The 22,601-nt window shown below is 31.7% G+C and overlaps 1 protein-coding gene across 4 annotated transcripts in view; it reads left to right on the forward strand.

Annotated features, from left to right (window-relative positions):
• SNTG1 (syntrophin gamma 1) overlaps positions 1-22,601 on the forward strand; it is an 813,219-nt gene that overhangs the window by 770,259 nt on the left and 20,359 nt on the right. For all 4 annotated transcript variants that reach the window (XR_005380942.1, XM_038579273.1, XM_038579274.1 and 1 more), the window contains one exon: positions 7,446-7,556. Coding sequence is in view for 3 of the 4 variants with exons in the window: in XM_038579273.1 (XP_038435201.1) it covers positions 7,446-7,556 (111 nt within the window). In the remaining variant the exon portion in view is untranslated. The remainder of the gene's footprint in view (positions 1-7,445; positions 7,557-22,601) is intronic.

Genomic DNA, 22,601 nt, shown 5'->3' on the forward strand with positions numbered 1-22,601 from the left:
TTTCTTCAAATGTATCAAAACTTGCAGCTTTTATGTGTCTACACTTAAAAATATTTAATGCATGTTCAAAATGCCACATTCATTTTATATTTATCATTCCATATAATCAAAAAATATGTTGAGTTAAACACTGATTTTGATTATCAAACAAATGTTTTAATAAATCAACACGATATTTCAGATACCTTGTTGCATTAAATATTTTATAGTGCAATTTTTATTGATTTTTGAAATGTGTTCCATGGGAAAAACTACCTGGTTAAAGTAAGTTAGATGAGTTTCATTTCTAAAAATGTCCTCAGACTTTATTGTGCAAATGAACCTCACCATGTATTTGACCATGTTTGACCTCCTTTTTCTCCAGGAGCAAGTAGAAGCAGTCATCCATGGAAAAACTTGGGCAAGTGAAAATCAGTCTGTGATTATTTATAATGAAGTCTTTGGATCAAATTCCACATTTTAAAAATGTTCAGAAATGTCTTTATATATTGTTAGTAGTTTTTTTTTTATTTTGTTTTGTTTTCTTTTCTTTTTCTTACTCATTTTGTACTTGATCTCCATCAAGTTCAACAAATTAAGTTTATTACTGGTGGCAAGAATTTTCCAACCCCAAACAGATCCCTTTGGTTAAAATTATCTAGAGAAGATAGAGACCACAGGCTTGCCAAATCCAGAGAAATTATTGCCTGCTGGTCGTTAGAGTCCTGCCTGTTCTAAGGTTGGAAATTTTATGTTTTCTTTTAAATGAAATTCTCATTTTAGTATGTTTTCCCCACCTCTCCAATAACATGACAACCACATAATAAAAGGAATGAGAAGGAATTTTCTTTTTTAATATTTACTCTGTCTTAATGCATATATTTCACAAAAGTTAGGTTCATTGTGTCAACTGTATACCAGCTACTCACTCTGTTAAGGAATGAGCTAGTTAGACCAACTACTTATAGACTTGAAGCTTTCATTACAGTAAAGAGAGAACAGGATGATCACAGACTACAGTTATGTCTGGGGAGAAAATGAACAAGGTATTGAGAAACTGAAGACCTTAGAAGGTCTTTTAATAGTTTGAAAGGAAAAGGCTCTTTGAAGCCTTGATAGTTCTAGTGGAACCTAGATGGTGAGAAGGGACCAGCTACAAAATGAGTTGAGGGAAGAATTTCAGTCATACAATAAATAAGACCTCTATCTATTCAAATTGGTGTCTAAAAACCCCACAGAACTCCCACTTAACCTCTTTTTCCTGTGCATCTTTCATGTATATACGATCTAGAGTTTCCTGTTTCCCAATGACCCCTCGAACAAATTTCCTGACAATTTTATTCTTCTCAGATACCAGGAGACAAATTGCAATATGCATTCTGGTATATCAACCAGCTCATGAACATGGAAATAATGAGTACTTACCTCCTCACCTCATGACACCTGAAGAAAGAAGCTGTCTTTAGCACTCCTTGTCCAAGTGCACTTAACTAATAAAGTTACTAATAAAGTAATAAAGCAAGGACCCTGCATGTTCCATTTGTGCTGACCAGGAAAATATTCTGGTGTGATATTCCCATATCAGCCAGTATTTCAATGTATCAGGACTCTGGAAAGGAAGGTGGTGAAAGACAAACTTGGTTTTCTCTGTTGAGTGTGGATCCATGGAGAAGGCTAATCACATACTGAAGGGGCACAGTTGGATGGACGCATTAAGCAACATGACAAAAAATACTGTCATTAAAGGTTTAAATAAATGAATAAGGGGTAGTCCAGGTGGCTCAGTGGTTTAGCGCCGCCTCCAGCCAAGGGCATGATTCTGGAGATCCTGGATCAAGTCCCACGTCAGGCTCCCTGCATGGAGCTGCTTCCCCCTCTGCCTGTGTCTCTGCCTCTCTCTCTCTCTCTCTCTCTCTCTCTCTCTCTGTCTCTCTTGAATAAATAAACAAAATCTTTAAAAATAAATAAATGAATGAATGAATGAGTGAATGAATAAATAAATATAAATATAATTAACATATGTTTTAAACAAACAAATAAATGAAAGCGTCTCAGCACTCACAATCAAAAATTCTTTCTTTTTCCCCTATTTCTACTCTATTCTTCTACTACTCACTACCCTTTTTGCTCTGAATTTAGGAGCATTATATGCTAAAACTTTATGCAGAAAAAAAGGAAGAAACACAAGGAAGTCATAGAGCAGATGGAGAGGGAGGAGATTTTCTAGATCTGGTATAATGTAGAATCAGGAGTCTATGCAATATATACCATTCATAGCAATGAGAAATCATTATGACATTTACTGGGACTTGCTTCCTCAAAATGCAATGTATTTTATGACTTATGTTTAAGATAAAATAAATTTTTAATTTTAAAACTGAATATAAGTTTTTTTTTTTTTTCATAGAAGACTACAGACAGGTCAAGAAGGCAGTCTTTGTCTTCTGAAAGTTCTCATATCTACTTCCATATTCTCCCAGAATTATCACTATTATTGCTACTTGTGTTTGGGGGCCTTCTCACATCAGAATTTGCCATATTCTACAGGTCTATTGGAAAAACTACTAAGTTAATTTTAACTAATAGGAAAAAAAAAAAACCCTACTATTTACAAAGCAATTTCATGAACATCACCATCTCATCCATTTTCACAGTAACACTTTAAAGTAGGATAGTCAAGTATCACTACTTCTAATTTACAAAAGGATATACTCAGACTCTAATTAAGAATCTTGTCCAAGGTCATGTGGTTTATAAGGTCTAACATTTGGTTACATCCCAGTACTTATAGCACTATGATCAGGATTTATTTTTATTTCACTATGTTGTCAAAAAAATCCATTACCTTTTCTGAGATATATGCATTATAATAGGGAAAAAGATCTTAATATCTTACTAGTAATGGAAATTAGGTCAGTGTATGGGGAAGAGTGCACCAAAAATAGGTGATCAGGGAGGAGGTAATCTTTATAATTTTTATAATATAAAATTATAATATAATATAATCTTTATAATTACTCTCATCTCATTCTATATATATATAGATTCTATATATATAGAATCTATATATAGATATATATATATTCTGAATATATATATATATATATTCAGATTCAGATTCTTCCAAATTGTCCTTAATGAATTTCTGTGAGAATTACCAATTCACACAGTTTATCAAGCCTGTTCTAACTCTTTCTCGTTTACTGTGTTACTTTTGTTTGTTTTAACACTTCTAAACATTTATTGAATACTATTTCCAGGTACAATGATAAGTATGTTAAGTGCATGCTTTATTTTGCTACTGATTTACCTTTTCTATTGTTTTCTATTGTTGTTTAGTGCAGTTGACATACAATATTATATTAGTTTTAGGCATACAACATTCATGTACATTAGGGTGTGATTACCATGATAAATCTAGCTACCATCTGTCACCAAGTTGTTATTATATTAATTTTGTATCATTACCTCTTAACTGACAAATCTTTCAGTCAATCATTATTAGATTCATTAACTACTTTATTATCTTTGAAGTATTCCACTCACAGCCAAGGATTGATGCTCCATATTCCAAACAGTTTCCAAACCTCCTTCATATGTCTATAATATGCCTTCTTTAGCCAGAGTAAGTTTGTTGTCACTCTTTACTTAAATTAGTGAGCTTTTAAAGTATTTTTATCCCTTGAAAAATCATCTAGTTGAAATGATAAATTCCAGTTTTACACTGTAATGACTAAATATGAAATATTGTCTCAAATTTTTAATTATAATTTGAGAATGTCAAAGCCTTTCATTATATAGCTAAGCAAGCTAAAAATAGTTTTGTTTTTTTTTTCCAAAACCACAATAGTAGGTTAATGTCAGGCCCTGAGCTACATAAGATGCTATTTTTTGCAGACATTTTCCCTCCAGCCTTTTGCAAGCTACTTTGTTTTAATATGGGTATCTCATCTAATTTCATGACCTTAAGTTCTTCCTTACCATTATATTATTTGCATTTTTCTATGTAAATATATGATTCTTATGAACATTATTTTAAGCAAAATGTTCAGAATTTCCATTTTTGATATTTACTAACAATGTGTTTAACCCTTTCCTTTGTTTTCATACATCCTATTTCTTTACAGTTAACTTTTAGAAATGGAATTTCTCAATCAAATAATATGAATATTTGAAAGGTTTAAAATACATATTAAAATTATTATCCTAAAGAATTTACACTGTTGCTAGCAATTTTATGCAATATTTGTTTCAACATAACCTTGCTAGCTTTAGTTATTATCATTTCAGTTATCTTTACTAAATATTTGGAGAAAGCTAAGTCATTTTATTATTACACTCTATTTCTAGTAAAATTGAACATATATTTATTAAAATAATATTTGTTTTTCCATTTTTTGGAATGACTTCTGCATAATATTCTTTGCCTTTTTATTTATTATATGTTTAGTATTTTCCTTACACTATACCGTATATTCTACATGCCACTAAGTTTATTGCTTTTCTTTTCATTTTGGTAAATATACATTACTTGTACCTATGACTATATAATTTTTTGTTACTTCTAAGTCTGGGACTCCCTCTTTTTGAAGTTATTCAATATTCACTTACATTATGTACTTTTCCTATAATCTGGCTTGTTTAAATTATTTCACTTTTTAAAATGTAAGGAATTTTACTTAGAGGAACTTATGAAATAAAAGTTTAACTCGTATTTTTTTTTTCCAGAAAGTTAGTAGTCCCAGGTAATTTTATTGTTAGAGAATTCTGTATATTAACAGATCTAAAGAAACATTTAGACAATTTAAATGTAGATATTGCTTCTTTATAAATTGTATAGTCTCATGAAAGCAAAAGCAAAATGCGTAATATATAGCAGCCATTTCCCCAAAATGTTTGGTGAATAAGTAGATAAACAGTCAATAACATTCTGTATAAATGCATTATGTGTCATTATTATTGATAGTTTTGTCATCCTTATTTTTAAGGAATTTATGATTTTGCTATTTCATTATACCTTTTAAAGTGTGAACTTTTTAATTAACATTTATCTTGAGTGGATTTTGGAGATACATTGTTTCCAGAATGACTTTTTAAACTTTGTCTCTATCGTGTTAAAATAATATAAAATTTTCTATTTTAGCCACTTTTATGCATACGGTTTGGTGGCGTTAAATGACTCACGCTGTTTTCAAAACTTGTCATCACCCCAGATAGAAACTCTGTTATCATTAAGCAATAACTACCATTTTCTCTTCAGGACAAAATAGATTTAAAGAATATGCTCCAAGTATATGCTGTCTACAAGAGGCTAACTTTAGATCTAAAGATTAAAGTGGGTTAAAATAAAAATGACATGAGAAGATATTCCATACAAATAATTACCAAATAAGAGCAGGTGGCTAAGCCAGTATAAGAATATATTTTATTTCAGGGCGCCAGGGTGGCTCATTCAGTTAAGTGTCTGACTCTTGATTTTGGCTCAGGTCATGATGTCAGGGTAATAATCTCAGGGTCAGGAGATTGAGCCCAGCATCAGTCTCCACACTTACTGGGGAGTGTGCTTTTTTCCCTCTGTCCCAACCCTACTTACTTATTCTATCCCTCCATCCCTCCTCTCTCTCAAATAAATAAGCCTTAAAAAAAAAAAAAGAATGGATTTTGTGTTACTATTACAGGAGACAAAGACGAGTGTTATATACTGATAAAAGGATTAGTTCAAAAAGAAAATTTAACAATTATAAAAATTATAAGCAGCAAGCATCAAAGCCCCAAGTGTATTAAACAATGACAGAATTTGAGTGTTCTGACTTTGTTAACATTTGTTAAGTAAAGCACAGGATGCCAGATGGTGATCCACAGTTCCACAACAGACCACAAGAGAAATTGAAATACAGGAGTTTATTATTCACAGGTTCTGGAAGAAGGACATGACATGCCTTCAGAAGCCACATGGGGTGGTCAAAGCATAACACAGTGAGACAGGACCTGGGGCACATGCCTTTTTTAGGGTGCATAGGTGGAGTGCTTGCTGTTTTAAACTCCTGAGCTAAGACTGGACTGGTCAATTCATACTCAAAGAGCAAGGTTTTGGTAAGCTGCATGGGGTTCTTATCTAAGTGATGCACAAGGCACACAGACCCTGGGAGACAAGAGATTCTATTGATGAGAAGGACTGTTGAGGAGTCTTATCAGGAACTTACATGTTTGTGACTGTGACTGCTCTCTAGCTCATGCACTTGCACAAGGGGGCTAATGTCAGTTTAAGGTTCTACAGGTTACTTGGCCAGACTAAATGGATGCTGAGGCAACAACACCATGCAGTGGCTTTGCTAAATTCTCAACATTCTAGAAAATCTTTAACTAATCTAGTTATGAGAAATACTTCAGACAAATTCCAGTAGGGTCAAATACCTGACCAGTACTTTTCAAGTTGTGAAGGACAGTCTGAGAAGGATCTGAGAAACTGTCACAGACAAGTAGAGCTTAAGACACAAAAAAATAAAAGTAATGTGGTGTCCTGGGTATAGTTCTGTACCAGAAAAAGGCATTAAGTTAAAACTAAGAAAAACTGCATAAATGATGGACCCTACTAAATAATAATGTGCCAATACTAGTTCATTAATTGTGATGATGTACCAGATTTTATGAGATATTAAAATTGAGTAACCTGTTTGATAAGAATTCTTTGTACCAGCTTCTTAATTTTTCTCTACAATAAAAAAATGGATACCCTCACAAAAGTATTTGGACTTGTCATTGGAATTCCATGTCACTATATATTCTAACAGTAAGTGCCTAGTCATGTTGTAAGGAATGTTTGGCTCTTAACATAAATTTCATATTATCTAAACTTGCCCCTGCAATATTGGAAGATGGCTTTTAGTCAAATAAACCTATTCACTAAGATATTATGGATTAATGGACTAGTTCTGTAAAATGCTTATTCTAGTTTGGTCTCATGAGGATACCATATAAATTTTTGTCATAATTATTTACTCAGGCTGGTCTTTTAACCTGATAAAGCTATAGACTATTAGTTTGAGCTTTAAAAGAAAGTACTATAGAATATCTACAGAATTATCAATTCAAAATCACTTTATCACTTCTATTGATAGAAAAAAGAAAGAAATAATAAATGTCTTTGCTTATTACTAACAGACATATGCTTTAACTGAGTTTGTTTTGGTTTCATGATAATATATAAGCAGGATATTCAAATTGATTTATTTGCATATATATTTTGAAATAATTATTTCATGGATACTGAAGTTATTTCTGGAAACTAAAAGATATTTTGAATACTAAATTACAGCCTTTGGTAAATACATTTTAATTTACTTTTTAATACTGGGATATAGTACTAATTTAATATGATTAACTTTTACCAGGTAAAAGAAGACTTTCTTGGTTGAATGTAGATATTAATTGTGCTGACTTGTGTGTTTCTTTTTTTTACCCTTTAGGCTATACTTTGGAGGTATAAGTTTTCTCAGCTTAAAGGTTCTTCAGATGATGGCAAGAGCAAAATCAAATTTTTGTTTCAGAATCCAGATACTAAGCAGATTGAAGCAAAGGTAAATCTAAATTCATCATATAAACCACCATCATATAAATCAACTATATTAATGCCATTAATAAGCAAAGGAGAGAATATTTAGGAGAACAGAAGAGCAAAACCACACATTTCTGTATACTTTGGAATATTCCTCAGGAACAAAAGAATAAAATCACTTTGAGATTTTAGTGGCAAAATTTCACTGAAAGGCATAAATCAGAATAAGTTAGACAGAGCTAATTGCATTTCCTAGTTTTAATTTCTTATGAACTATATTTGTGTCACACTAAAATAATATTCTGAGAATTGAAACAGTCACTTTCTTGGTCTTTTCACATTTTAAATAATAATTTAAAATAAAAATTCTGAGTGTATTTTGCTATTATCTATATCCTCTTTGGATATGAACACAAATCCCTGAAGAAAAATATTCTTTAAACCAACTGATGTTTTCCTCATGTTATTTTATGTTAATAAAATGGTTAAAAGAATGAATTTTTTGCTTTGCTCATGCAAATATTTTCAATATTCTGAAATATATTAACTATGTTGCTTTAAACTCATCAGAAAGTTTCACTACCTTTATTTTTATTAATACACATATTTGTATATATTCAGAATTTAAATTAATTATTCTACAATGAAATTCACAATAATAATGTTTAGGGTAGAATAAACTATAAATATTATTCCAGTGTGGAAGAAAGGATAAATAATAAACACCAAAGTGGAAAATTAATTGTATGGAAATGCAAACCCATATATAATTTTCCAACTCTGGACTAAAATTAGCATAATTCTATTACATTCCAATACTTATTAAATTCAGGTGTTGAGATTAGTCTGAGTCAAATCCTTCCAAGGAATGGCCTTCTCTGACATCCTATACACATCTCCTATAACACTGCTTTAAATCTACATCAGAGCCTCTCATTCTTTTAACAAGTTGACTTTTTTTTTTACCTTATATTTCTGTTCATGCTTGTCCCATAACCTTTCTCCATAGCTTTTTGTTTGAATTTCTCTGTGTATACTCCATTTTTGTCTTAGGTTTATCTTTGGACTTGCCTGACTACCTCTGCCTGTGGTTGTTTAAAGAGGGAACTGTGGATATAATCCCTTTCTGCTGGTTCTTTTCCTGATGCATTTCTCTAAAGCATTGGTGTTACATGTGGTCTTGCTTTATATTTGTCTCCCATCAATTTAGACATATAGCATCATCATTTCACCCACTCCTTTTATCTAACTTACTTCATAATTTTCAATTCTAAAATAATAATAATAATGAATTTTCAATTCTACATTTCCATCACTGCCTTCTCCCTAAATATAGGTGTCCCCAAAACAGGGACAGGAACATCTTTGTATATTATATAACTCTTCTAAGTTTTTGTATACCGTAATATTGATAACCATCCTGCATGGAAATTGTTCACTAGCAGTCTTCCTTCACTGGATTAAGAACTTTTAAGCACAAAATATATGTCTTACAACATCATATTCCTAAGGCCTAGACTAATGCTTGCCTGGGAGCAAGATAATTTTTTAAATTACACTAGATCATTGTTTAACAGTTGAGATTGTAAGCACTTTTCTCAACATTTTATTATGAAAAATTTCAAGCATACAGTATACTTTAAGTAATTTACAGTAAATGCCCTCTACACACTAAACTCTATAATTCACATTCCTCTATACTTCTTTATCACATATCTATGTATCCATCCCTTTCTCTGTACCTCAATCCATCTTGACACATTTTGAAGTAATCACAGACATCAGCATGATATTAAGTAATTCTCAAAATGTGTTTGTGGGATGTTGTCTTTGTCCCTCTAATTCCAAATTCCTCATTCATTGTTTTTGGACAGTTCCTCAAATTTATAGTTGTTTTTGATAGTTGACAGTTGTATACTTTTAATTGCATAATCTAAATAAATAATAAATAATTATAACTACTGAAAAATAATTTTAGTAAAATACCAAAATTCCTCAGCAAGTGAAAGCATTATATTTTAGTCCATAGATTTTTAAAAGTATTTCATTTTATAAAGTAAGTTGTATATATACAATTTTGACAAATTAGCAGAGAGCTAAAGCATGAAACAATTTGATATGACTGATAGTTTATAAATATTTAGTAAAAATAGAATTTTATCTGATTTCTCACATCATTTGTTTAAACATTCTTATAATAGAGAAGAAATGACATAGCTTCAAAAATAATCAATGACATAAAATTCCATGTTATTTGAAGAAAATTTTATCTTACCTAGAAAGATCGGCCTTCTTATGGCTTAGATCAACATAAAAGAGATCAAAATGACAATTTCTACTCATAGTGTTTTGAGAAATATTTGGAAAGCTGTGTGTCAAGAGATCTCCATGCACTTTTATAAGTACACTGTAAAACTTTTGTGATTTTTGAGAACAATTTCTGAATATTTTCTTTATAATCATTAATGTTGTGTGAAAAATTTACTTTTAAGTTAAACATAAAGGACACATTGGTGAATAAAGATATGAAGAAAATAAGTTATTACTTCACTTGTCCTACGTTTAAGTAAATAAAGCAAAACTAAACAAATATCAATTAAAATTTTTAAAAGCCTATAATGCAGTTTATCTTTATGTGATCCTTACCATTACCTAATTTTTATACAAGTCATTGTCCTATAGTAGTAAGAATATGAGCTTAGTAGTTAACAAACTCTGGCTTCCACATATAAATATGATCTTTGTTATCTAGGGTGAGTTATCTAAGTTCAGGCTAAGAATACTCCAGTGCAAGATGAAGGTTTTTGTAATAATAAGAGCATGTGTGCTCTTCTCAGGAGACGAGAATACCAACATACTTCTGTTACACGTTCATAAATATCCTAAAATTGGCAGAAAGTTACAGGTAGAGAAAAAGTAGAAAGGGAATTTTTGCCATCAGCCTAAAAGTAAAAAGATGGAATCAATGCACAGAAGAACCCATAACCCAAAAATGGTTCAATTAAATTATTCCCACTCAAGAGGTTTTCCATGTATACAATATGAATGAGTAGGGAGTGAGAATGAACACTGGTTCAATTGTCAGGATGATTATTTGGAAACTCTCTTTGATTTCATGGGCTAGTCAATCCCTCCTTTCCCATGAGCTTTTGTTGAGGTAGAGATAATAGGGGTTTATAAGGGGTTAATATCTCATCCTCAGCAACCATCCAAGACAAGTACCCTAAAACAGGATATATATTAATCCCCTCAGAATGCTTAGAAAGACTTGCAAGTAATTTTTAAAAACTAGTTCTTATGAACTAGAATAGTGAGTTTTATGAAATGTGAATATCACATTTAAAAGAAAAACTCCAAAAAAAAAAAAAAAAAAAAAAGAAAAACTCTATAGCAGAATAGAAACAGCTAAAGCTGGAAATTATAGCTAAAGATTCTCTCAAAATGCAGTAGCATAAAATATGGAAAATATAAGATGAAAGATAGTTGTATGAATCCACTACTGGAACAACTAGCATTCAAGATGAGTAGAAAAGGGTAAATAAAGGAGAGAGAAAAATAGAAAATTTACCCCCAAAATTCCCTAAAATTGAATATGTACTTCCACTTTCAGAGTAAAAGGGAAACTGAGTTCTGATTAGTTAAAAAAAATCAGTAAATCAATAAATCACACTCCAAAACTTTCAAAATCCAAGGGTACATCAAAAATATAAATGATCCAGAGGGGAGTGTCTTGTGGAATAGTGGATAGATGGTCTCCGTGAACTTACCCTCCCTCAAAAACAGTGGAAATGCCTGCAAAGCAATCGAAACCAAGCATCTGTTTTCAAGCACCCTAAAAGTTAGCCAAATTGACAAGAATGAAAAATAACCAAAATTACAGAATGAACGGAGAATTATCTCTGCAAGAGAAACTACTGGACCCCATTCAGTAACATAATGGGGTTCATCTTAAAGTTTTAATTTAAAAATATTCAAATACTCCTCCCTTCCCAGACAGTGGCTTTATAGACAAAAGCCAGTATCATTGCAGAAAATTGAAAGGTCTGACCTCATCCAGAGCAGAGTCAGTAATTTGGTTTACTTTGCAGCTTCCTGAGAATTCTCTATTCTTATTGTGGTGGCTATGTGACTCAGAGCTTAGCTCAGCAAGGGGAGGGGAAAAAAGAGAAGAGGGGATCTACCCCAGGACATAACTAGAGTACTGGCAAACTGCTGGCAACATCTTGACTACCTAAGCTTTAAGTTTTAAGTGGAACAAACTAAAGCCTGGCCTGGAATTTAAAAGAAAATCTCTTAGAAAACCAGGAAATGATTGTCAATTTAGGAAAAACTCTGATTCTTGGAGATTTGTGGGGATATGTGCATGCCCAAGAAAGGAAAAGGCACCAGTTGCTTAACTCTGAACTGGAGACCACACACAGGCAGGAGATTAGTTAATTTTGTTTTGGAAATGTCCTGAAATTGGAACATGTGCCTTCATGTGCAGATTTCCTTGGTAAAGAATAACAGACTTATAGGTAACACATAAGTTGGCTGACCCAGATGTGACCAAGGGGCAGCTAGGCTTAAAAATTTAAAAAGAAAAAATAGAAAAAAGGTAAAACAAACTAACAGAGAACTTAGTTATCAACACACTACAGGGAATACAAATTCTATAGAATTAATGCAAAACAGTGCCAAACAAAGAAAGAGCAATAAGAAAATCAACAACAACAAAACACCAACAGTAAACCTCTAGAAAGTGGCAGAATCTAAAACCAAAGTTGTTACAAGATATTATCTAAAATATATAGTTTCCATCAAAGCAGAAAAGTATGTACAATAAACAGGATAAATACCAACAAACAGATTATGTCTTGAATGGGGTTCAGATTTTGGATTCAGTAGTAAAAGGCTTTATTTAAATTTTTATTTATTTACTCGTAAGAGACACAGAAAGAGAGGCAGAGACACAGGCAGAGGGAGAAGCAGGTTCCCTGCAAGGAGCCCAAAGTGGGACTCCATCCTAGGACCTTGGAATCATGCTCTGAGCCAAAGGCAGATAATCAACCATTGAGCCACCCAGGTGCCCCAGAAAAAGACTAAATCAGATATAATGAATATGTTTAAATTACTAAAGAAAGCAATGTCTAAAGAGTTAAAGGAAAATATGACAATGGTGTCTTAATCAAATAGAAAGTAACAATAGAGAGGTTATATAAAAAATAGAGTATCTGTAGTTGACATACTTATTAACTGAGATGAAACATTTACTAATGGGACTGAGTAAGATTTGAGTTGGCAGAAGAAAGAATCAATAATCTTGAATATAAGCCAATAGACATTATCCTATCAGAGCAACAGAAAAATGGCAAAGAGTAGTGAAAAATGACCAGGATCTCAGAAACCTGTGGCATGCTGGCAAACATACCTGCATACATATAAAGAGAATTCAATAAGTGAGTTAAAAGACAAATAGAAAGAGACAGAAATATATTAGAAGAAATAATAGTTGAAAACTCAAAATAGATAAAAAAGTAATCTACACATTCAGTAATTCAGTGGGCAAAATATGTGAAGGGAAGTAAGAGATACAAGTTTCTAGTAATGGAATGAATAAGTCATGAGAATAAAAGATATGGCCTAGGGAATATAGCTAATGATATTTTAATAACATTGTATGGTAACAGATGGTAGCTACACTTGTGGTGAGTTTAGCATAATGTACAGACTTGTTGAATCACCATGTTAAACACCTGAAACTAATGTCACACTGTTTGTCAACCATCAACTATACTAAAAAAAAAAATCATACTCTAAGTAGAATAGATTCAAAGAGAACTATATTCAGACTTACCATAGTCAGTATCATGAAGATCAAAGGCAAAGAGAAGATCTTGAAAGCAGCAGAAGAAAAGGAAGTATCACATACATGGGATCATCAATAATACTAACAGATGTAAATAATAATAATAATAATACTAACAGTTGATTTATTATTAGAAACTAGTAGGCAGTGAGATAATATCTTCAAAGTATTGAAAAAAGACTGTAAGAAGACAATTGTGTGAAGCAATAATTATAAAATTGTATTGATGTACTTGAAATGTATAACTATGTAATTTGCATGACAAAAATATTAAAAGGGGAAGTGAACAGAGGCTGTAGTTGGAGCAAAATTTCTTCTAAGTAATAGAAATTGAATTAGTATTAATAAGAACTAGATTGATTTAAATTAAGATATTAGTACTAATCCCAACAGAAATCATTGACAAAATAAAATTATGTAATAAAAGAAGCAAAAGGAATTAAAAATCTGCATTAGAGAATTTCTGTTTAAGACAAAAGAAAGCAGGAATCAAAAAACAGAGGAACAAAAGACCTAATAAACAGGAGAAAAATAAGTAAAATGGCAGATGAAAATCCTCCTTTTACAGTGAATTGCTTTAGATGTAAAAAGTTTAAATAGAGATTGAAAAAAAACATTGTTCAATTAAATGCTGTCTATAAGGTAGAGATTTAAGGTAGAGATTGAAAAAGAAACATTGTTCAATTAAATGCTGTTTATAAGAGGCACGATTTATATTCACAGATTATAAAAAAATATGCCACATATATACCATAGAAGCAATAATAAAACAGAACTAAATAGCTACATAAATATCAGACAAAATAGACTTCAAACAATAATTATTAATTGAGGAAAACAATAGTTGTTAATTGAGAAAAAAAGGACATTTTATAGTGATGAAAAAGTGAATTTGTCAGAAAAAACATAGGAATTGTAGATATACATGTGCCTAATAATATTAGTTCAAAAGCACGAAGCAAAAGCACATAAAATTGAAGGGAGATGTAGACAAAAATTATAGGAAACTTCAACATCTCATTTATAATTATGGATGGAACAACTGGGAAGAAGATAAATGAATAAAGAGAATACTTGAAAAACAAGAAAACAGTTAATTTGAGCAGACATCTATAGGACATTCCACCCAAGAGTAGCAGAATACATTTTTTTTCAAGTACTTATAGAATGTTTTTCAGGATAGACCTGATGCTATGACATACAAAAATCTCATACCTCCAAAAGGATTAAAATAATATAAAATATATTTTCCATTAAGTATGAGATTAAATTACAATAAAGAACAGAAGAAATTGGGGAACTTTGGGCAGCCCCGGTGGCACAGTGGTTTAGTGCCGCCTGCAGCCCCGGGCATGATCTGGAGACCCTGGATCGAGTCCCGCGTCAGGCTCTCTGCGTGGAGCCTGCTTCTCCCTCTGCCTATGTCTCTGCCTCTCTCTCTCTCTCTCTCTCTCTGCATCTCTACGAATAAATAAATAAAATCTTAAAAAAAAAAAATTGGGGAACTTCATAAATGCAGTTGATTCTTGTTATTTGTGATATTTATGTTCTACAAAGTCATCATGAACAGGAATTCAGCAAATACTGAAATATTGCTCCCAGAGGAAATACAGGGCTGAGTTCCTGCAAGTCACAGCATTTTCATTAATTAATTAATGTATAACTTTGTTTTATGTGAGTTTTTGTTTAAAGACAACTTATTTAATATTACTGTAGAGTCTTTAACATTGAATTCACAGTCAGGAGCACTATAACTCATCTCTAGACAAAGCTTATCCAACATATGTATTTTATCTTTAAGTATATTACAATGTTCTTCCTTAAAAAGATGTTTAAAATTTATTCATTTGAGAGAGAGAAAAAAGAAAGAGCAGAGCAAGCGAAAAAAAAAAAAAATGAGTAGGGGGTGAGGGGCAGAGGAAGAGGGAGAAGTATGTGAGCTTGATCTCAGGACCCTGGGATCATGACCTGAGATGAAGGCAGACACTTAACCAACTGAACCACCCAGGGGCTCCTAATAAATATACTGAAAAGAAAAGACTTTTTTGTACACATTTTACAGTATGAGAGCTGAAACAAGGAGTATCACCTTGTTTGACCTCTGCTGGGAAAGTGCATGGTGTGTTACTAAAATTTTTCACTGCCAAATATATATCCACAAAGACTATGAAAACACCATGAATAGTGGTTTTGGAATTAAAAATAAATGTTAACAAGTAGGTAAATTTGCAAATACAGAATCCACAAATAATGAAAATCGAATGTATGTGATGGAGAAAAGGAAAACTCTTAAACTGTCTGTGAGTCTAAGGTTAAATTACAAGAGATATTAGAAAATATTTTGAGAGAAATGAAAACAAAAACAATCTTAAAATTTATGAAATGCAGATAGGTCAATGATCGAGGAAAATTCATATCTATAAATGTGTATATTAAAAAAGAAAGACTCAAATCAGCATGCTAAATTTTCATGTAAAGAAATAGATAAAACTAAATTCCTGCACAGGGCCTGATTCTCCCTCTGCCTGTTCTCTGCCTCTATCTCTGTGTCTCTCATGAATAAATAAATAAAATCTTTTTTTTTTTTTTTTTAAAGAAAAGACTCAGCTTGCTAAAATCATGAATGAAAGAAAGGACATCATTCCTGGTGAAAGAGATTAAAAAAAAATACAGAAGCAACTTTATACCAACCAACTAGATAACTTAGATGAAAGGATGAAATTTATAGAAAGACACAGAACATGAAGTGTGACTCTAGGAGAAATAATAAATTGGTTAGATACCCTGGAAGTAGAGATTGAATTAATAATTTGAGGACTTCCCATAAAGAAAATGACTTTACTAATGAACAAAATACTAACAACTTTATTATACAAAATATTATAGTATTAATATTATTAATACTAATACAAATGAAATCCAGCAATGTTTTAAAAGAATTATAAAAGCTGTGACCAAGTTGGATTTATTACAAGAATACATGATTGATTTATGAAACCCAAATCAATCAGTGTGATATACCATATTAGTAGAATTTAAAATACATGTATTGTCTGAGTAAGTACAGAAATACAGAAATTTCACAAGCCCAAAATCCTTTCATAATAAAAACACTCAATGTAGGAAGAGAAGGAAAATTCTTCAATCTAATAAAGAGTATCTGTGAGCATCATATGTAATGATAGGAATAAATGTTTTTCTGGTAAAGAAAGAAATGGTAGGAATAAATGTTTTTCTGGTAAACAAAGAAGTCTGCTCTTACCACTCCTACTCAACATTGTGCCAAATGGTCTCACCAGGACAATTAGGCAATAAAAAGAAATAAAACTACCTCAGTGCATACACGTTAATCTTGTATATTGAGATTAAACACAGAACACTCTGAATATTTTCACTAATGATTTCAGCAATGTTGCACTATACAAACCCAACATACAAATATCAATTCTATTTATATATACTAGCCATGAACTTAAAAAAACCAATTCTATTTATAATAACATCTAAATTAATGAAATAGGAAAATATAATCAAAAGAAGCTCAAACCGAGATACCTGGTGGCTCAGCAGTTGAGCGTCTGCCTTCAGCTCAGGGATGGAGTCCCACATTGGGTTCCCTGCAGGGAGCCTGCTTCTCCCTGTGCCTGTGTCTCTGCCTCTCTCTCTGTGTCTCTCATGAATAAATCAATAAGATCTTTAAAAAAAAAAAAAGTTCAAACTTGTATACTGAAAATAATATAATATTGTTACAAGAAATTTAAAAGATTTGAATAAAGGGAAAGATGGCTTATATTCATTATTTGAAATGCAATATTGTGAAAAAAAACATTTCTTCCTAAATTAGACAACACATTCAATAAAAACCCAATCACAAAATCCAGCTGCTTTTATCATGGAAATTGACAAGCTAATCTTAAAATTTTATGAAAATGCAAAGTATCCAGATTAGATGGGATTCCAAACACCTGTCCATGATGTGTGTGTATATGTGTATTTTTTATTTCATTAAAATTAAGAATTTTGTGTGTCAAGAGACCCTCAAAAGCTAAAACATAACCTACAAAGTGAGAAAAAATACTGTTTCTTGATTCTTGGACTACTAATCAAACTCATCTTTCATGTCTTCTAAAGTGATAAGAACACAAACTGGAAAAAATATTGGCATTTTTCCTTGAAAACAACATGCTTATAGAAAATTGCATTTGAAATGCACATGAAAAAATATAATAATTTAACAAAAATCAAACTCTACTGATTCTCAGAAGACCACAGTTATAGATAGTGCATAATCAAGATTTATGTTTATTTGAGTGTTTCTGATTTCACACAGTGATGAGTGATTGAGGGTGTAAGCAGACACTGCTAGGCATTTTAGCAGAAAAGATGTTTATTCTTAGACAGAAGGTATAAAGCACTGAAGTTTTTTCATGCAGATTTATTGCTTAGTATTATAAAACTATTACTACACATTCAAATAGTAGTATAGCCATTACCAAACCCTTTCATTGTGGAATATAAATTCCAAGAAGCTATAAAGATGATACAGAAATACTCTATACACTCTTCATCCTGTTTCACCCAATAGTTAAGTCTTATGTAGCTGTAGTATGATGTAAAAAATAGGAATTTGACATTTGTGCAATATGGTAACAGATATGCATTTGTAGAACCATTTCCATGGTCAAGATACAGGACTTCCTTCATTATGTTGATGCATCTCTCACTTCTACCATTTCTAAATCCTAGAAACGACTAATCTGCTTTTTATTTCTATAATTTTGTCATTTTGAGATTATATAAATTAAAGCATGCGGTATGTGACATTTTGAGATTGACTTTTTTCACTCAGCATAATGCCCTTGAGATCTGTCCAAATTGCTGTGTTTATCAATAGCTTATTCTTTTTTGTTGCAGAATAGTATTCCATGATATGGATATCTGCATTTGTTTAACCATTTACCTGTTGAAGGACATTTGCTTGTTTCCAGTGTTTAGTTATTGCAAATAAAGCTGTTATGAACAATAGTGTGAGATTTAATTTCTCTGGGATGTGCAGGAGCACAGTTGTTCAGGGGTATGGGAAATGTTGAAGAGTGGCTGTAATGTTTTACATTTCTAATAGCAGTGTATGAGGAATCCAGTTTCTCTTCATCCTCACCAGCATTTGGAATTGTGATTACTTTTCTATATATGAGGCTTTATTAGATATGTTGTTTGCAAATATTTTCTTCCAAAGATCCTTCATCTTAAATGTTATCTTGCAGAGAAAGTTTTAAAATTTTCATAAACCCCATTTGTAAATTATTTCTTTCATATATTATGCTTTTGATGTCATGTCACGAATTCTTCAACACATCCCAGGTTTCAAAGATTTTTCCCCTATGCTATCTTCAAATTTTATTATAGGCTAGGAGCACCTGGGTGACATGGTCAGTTAAGTATCTGACTCTTAGTTTCCACTGGGGTGGGGATTTTAGGGCTAGGAGAGTGAGCCCACATGGGGCTCCAGCCTGAGTAGGGAGTCTGCTACTGTTTCTCTTTCTCTCTCCCTCTGCCCCTCCTCCATATGCACACACTCTCCTTCACTCTCTCTCTCTCTAAAAATAAATAAACAAGTCTTAAAAACAAGTTATATAGGCTTGCCATTTAAATATATGATACATCTGAGTTCATTTTCTTTCCTGTAAGCTGTGAGGTTTAACTGATTTTCACTGTTTTGTCTATAGATACCCAATTTTTCAGCAACATTTGTTGTAAAGACTATTTTTCCTCAATTGGATTGCTTATACAGCTTTGTCAAAAATCAGTTGGTCATACTTGTATGGTGTTATTTCTTGGTTTATTTATGTACCTCTTTGTGAATATCTTATGATCCTGAATACATTAGCTGTATAATAATACTTGAAATCAAGAAAAGTGATTCCTTCTATTTTATTCTCATTTTTCACAATTGCTTTAGCTATTCTAGTCCCTTTGTCTTTCCATAGACATTTTATAATTGCCTTATCTGTATCTATGAATAAACTCACTAGTATTTTGATAAGGATGGTATAAAACATATATAAATCTGAAAAGAATTGACATACTATATTGATTTCTTAAAGCAGTGAAAATTACTTTCCTATTTCTTATCTTTTTTATTTAATGATTCTGCAGTGTGTACTTTTCATTGAACAAATTCCAGGCATGTGTCATTAGATTTACATTTAGCAAAATCATTTTTTAAGGGACTATAATTGGTGTTGTTTTTCAAAATTTTGTTTTTCGATTATTAATGTTACAATATAGAAATATAATTAATGTTTTCACACTTACGTTGTATCCTGATTCCAGCATAAATATACCTACTAGTTCTACATGTTTTTTGTTTTTGTTTTTAAGATTCTTTAGATTTATCTACATAGATCATTAAGACATGCAAATTAAAGAAAGATATTTTCTTCTGATCTGTATCACATTGCTTTCATTTTTTTGCCTATTGTATTAGCTACAAATTTAAATACTATATTAATATGAGTGGTTACTGTGGACATTCTCTGCTTTCCTTATTTTAAGGGAAAGCATTTAGTCTTTCACCATTAAGTATGATATTAGCTTAGGGCTTTATTTTTTTTTTCCCCCTCAGGTTGAGTTCTCCTCTGTTTCTATTTTTCTGAAATTTTTCATTGTGAATGGGTATCAATTAATATGATCATGTAATGTTTTTAGCTTATTAATATGCTGGGATATAGTAATTGATTTTGAAAGGTTGAATCAATCTTACATTCCTAGAATAAACCTTACTGATAATGATGTGTAATTCTTTACATATGTTGATGAATCACATTTGTAGATTTTTAAGTATTTTTGCTCTTATGTTCATAAGAGATATTGATTTTTAAAGTTATTTGGTGTTTTTGTTTGTTTTTATACTGGGTTTTGTATCAGGACAAAACTATCTTATAAAATGAATTTGGAATGTTTCCTTCTCTTCTATTTTCTGGAAGATACATGTAGAATTGTTGATTATTCTTTAAAGTCTTGGTAGAATTCTCCAGTGGAAATATCTGGGCCAGGAGATTTCCTTTTTGAGATTTTTATGATCTGTTATTCTCAAATGGGTTGTGGTAATTTTTACTTTTCAAGGATTTGGTCAATTCTACCAAAATTGTCAAATTTATGTTTGTAGACTTTCTTATAGTATTTTCATAATTCTTATTTCTTTGTTTCACCTTATTTCAGTATTTCACTTTGAACTCTGTAGATTTTATAAAGATATACCTCTTTCATTCCTGTGATTAAATCATGCCTGTTCTCTTTTGTTAGTCTTCCTAGAAAAATTACAAAGAACCAAAATTATTTTCTCATTGATTTTTTCTGAGAGTTCTATAATCAATTCTGTAAATTCTACTCTTAGTTCTATTAATTTGCTTTTTTCTGGTTGCTTTGATCTTATGTTGCTCTTATTTTTCTAATTTCACAAAGATCATTGATTTGACACTTCCTTATTTCTAATACAAATATCTAATTCTATAATTTCCTTCTTATCACAGCATTTACTGCATTCCATAATTTTTTATAAATTGCATTTCTTTTTACTTTTATTTTATTTATTTATTCATGAGAGACACAGAGAGAGAGAGAGAGAGGCAGAAATACTGACAGAAGGAGAAGCAGGCTCCTCTAAAGGAGCCTGATGTGGGACCTGATCCCTCAACCCCAGGACCACCCCCTGAGCCAAAGGCAGAGGCTCAACTGCTGAGCCACCCAGGCATCTTGATAAATTGCATTTCTATTTTAATGCATTTCTGTTTTTAATTTCCTTGAATCAAGGTTTCTTCTTTGATCAATGTAATTTTTTTAGAAGTGTAATATTTAGTTTCTATGTATTTTGGGATTTTCTTTTATCTTTCTAGAATTGATTTCTGGTCTGATTTACTTGCTCAGAGAACATAGTCTATGATTTCACTTTTTTTTTTTTTAATTAGTTGACGATTTCTTTATGGCCCAGTTTATAACCTCATTATGGCTTGGCAAGAGTAGGAGTCTAGATCTTTGCTGGTGGGAATGCGAGTAAGGACAGTTTTTCTGTAGCATTTGTCCAAAGTAGAATAATTAATGGACCACATTTTCTGGCTGGCTAGACTGCCCTTTTTCAGGTTATACAGCTAGAGAGAACAGATATTTGTTGTTTTTGTTTGTTTGTTTGTTTGCTTTGGGTTTTTGTTTTTTTCATTTGTTTGTTTTGCCTGTAATCACTGGTGTTTCTGGGTTTAAAGCTGTCCACTCTCTTGTTTGGAATGTATGATGCAAAAACAAAAACTCAGAGTACTTACCATGGTATTAGTCCTCAGTTCCTTAGGTCTCTGGATTGCTAGCCTATCTGCCCTCTCCTCCTCTTTTGGAATGTCCTGTTGTTTGTTTTACCTCCAGAGCTTTTTATTACACTTAGGATAAATGGAAACATATATCTATTTCACCATCCTAAAAGTAGGACTATAAATTTTAAAGTCCATTAATGCCACATCTAAAGAAATACAATGTCCTAGTAAGTCTGATTCTTAGTTTATCACCTTTCATAACTCCAATGAAATAATGACAGAAACATAACAAAAATTCAACAGTGAAAATTTTGTTATGGATATGGCTATTATTATGGCAATAACAAACAAGGAGATTGAATTAGTGATCAAAAACCTCCCAACAAAGAAAAAACCCAGGATCAAAAGGATACATAGGAGAATACTGACACACATTCAAAGAAGACTTAATATTGACCCTTTTTAAACTCTTACAAAATTGAGGAGGAAACATTCTCAAAATGATTTTATTAAAACCCACAGCTAACATCATAGTGAATATGGAAAAACTGAAAGCATTTCTTCTAAGATCTGGAATGAGGCAAGGACTCCCGCTTATACCACTTGCTATTCAAAGTACTGAAAGTGCTAGCCAGGCAATTAGGCAAGGACAGGAAATAAAAGACATCTAAATTAGAATCAAAGAAGTAAAATTATTTCTGTTTGCAGATGACATGATAATATGCATAAAAAACCTGAAAACACACACAAAAAATCACTAAACCTATAAATTCAGTGAATTTGTGTAATATAAAAACGACATAAAAGTCTGACATAGATACACCTGGGTGGCTCAGTTGATTGAGCCTTTGCATCATGCTCCCTGCTCAGTGGTGAGTCTGCTTCTCCCTCTGCCTCTCTCTACTTGTGCTAGTGCTAG

The sequence above is a fragment of the Canis lupus genome, chromosome 29 (assembly GCF_011100685.1).
Source record: "Canis lupus familiaris isolate Mischka breed German Shepherd chromosome 29, alternate assembly UU_Cfam_GSD_1.0, whole genome shotgun sequence".
Lineage (NCBI taxonomy): Eukaryota > Metazoa > Chordata > Mammalia > Carnivora > Canidae > Canis > Canis lupus.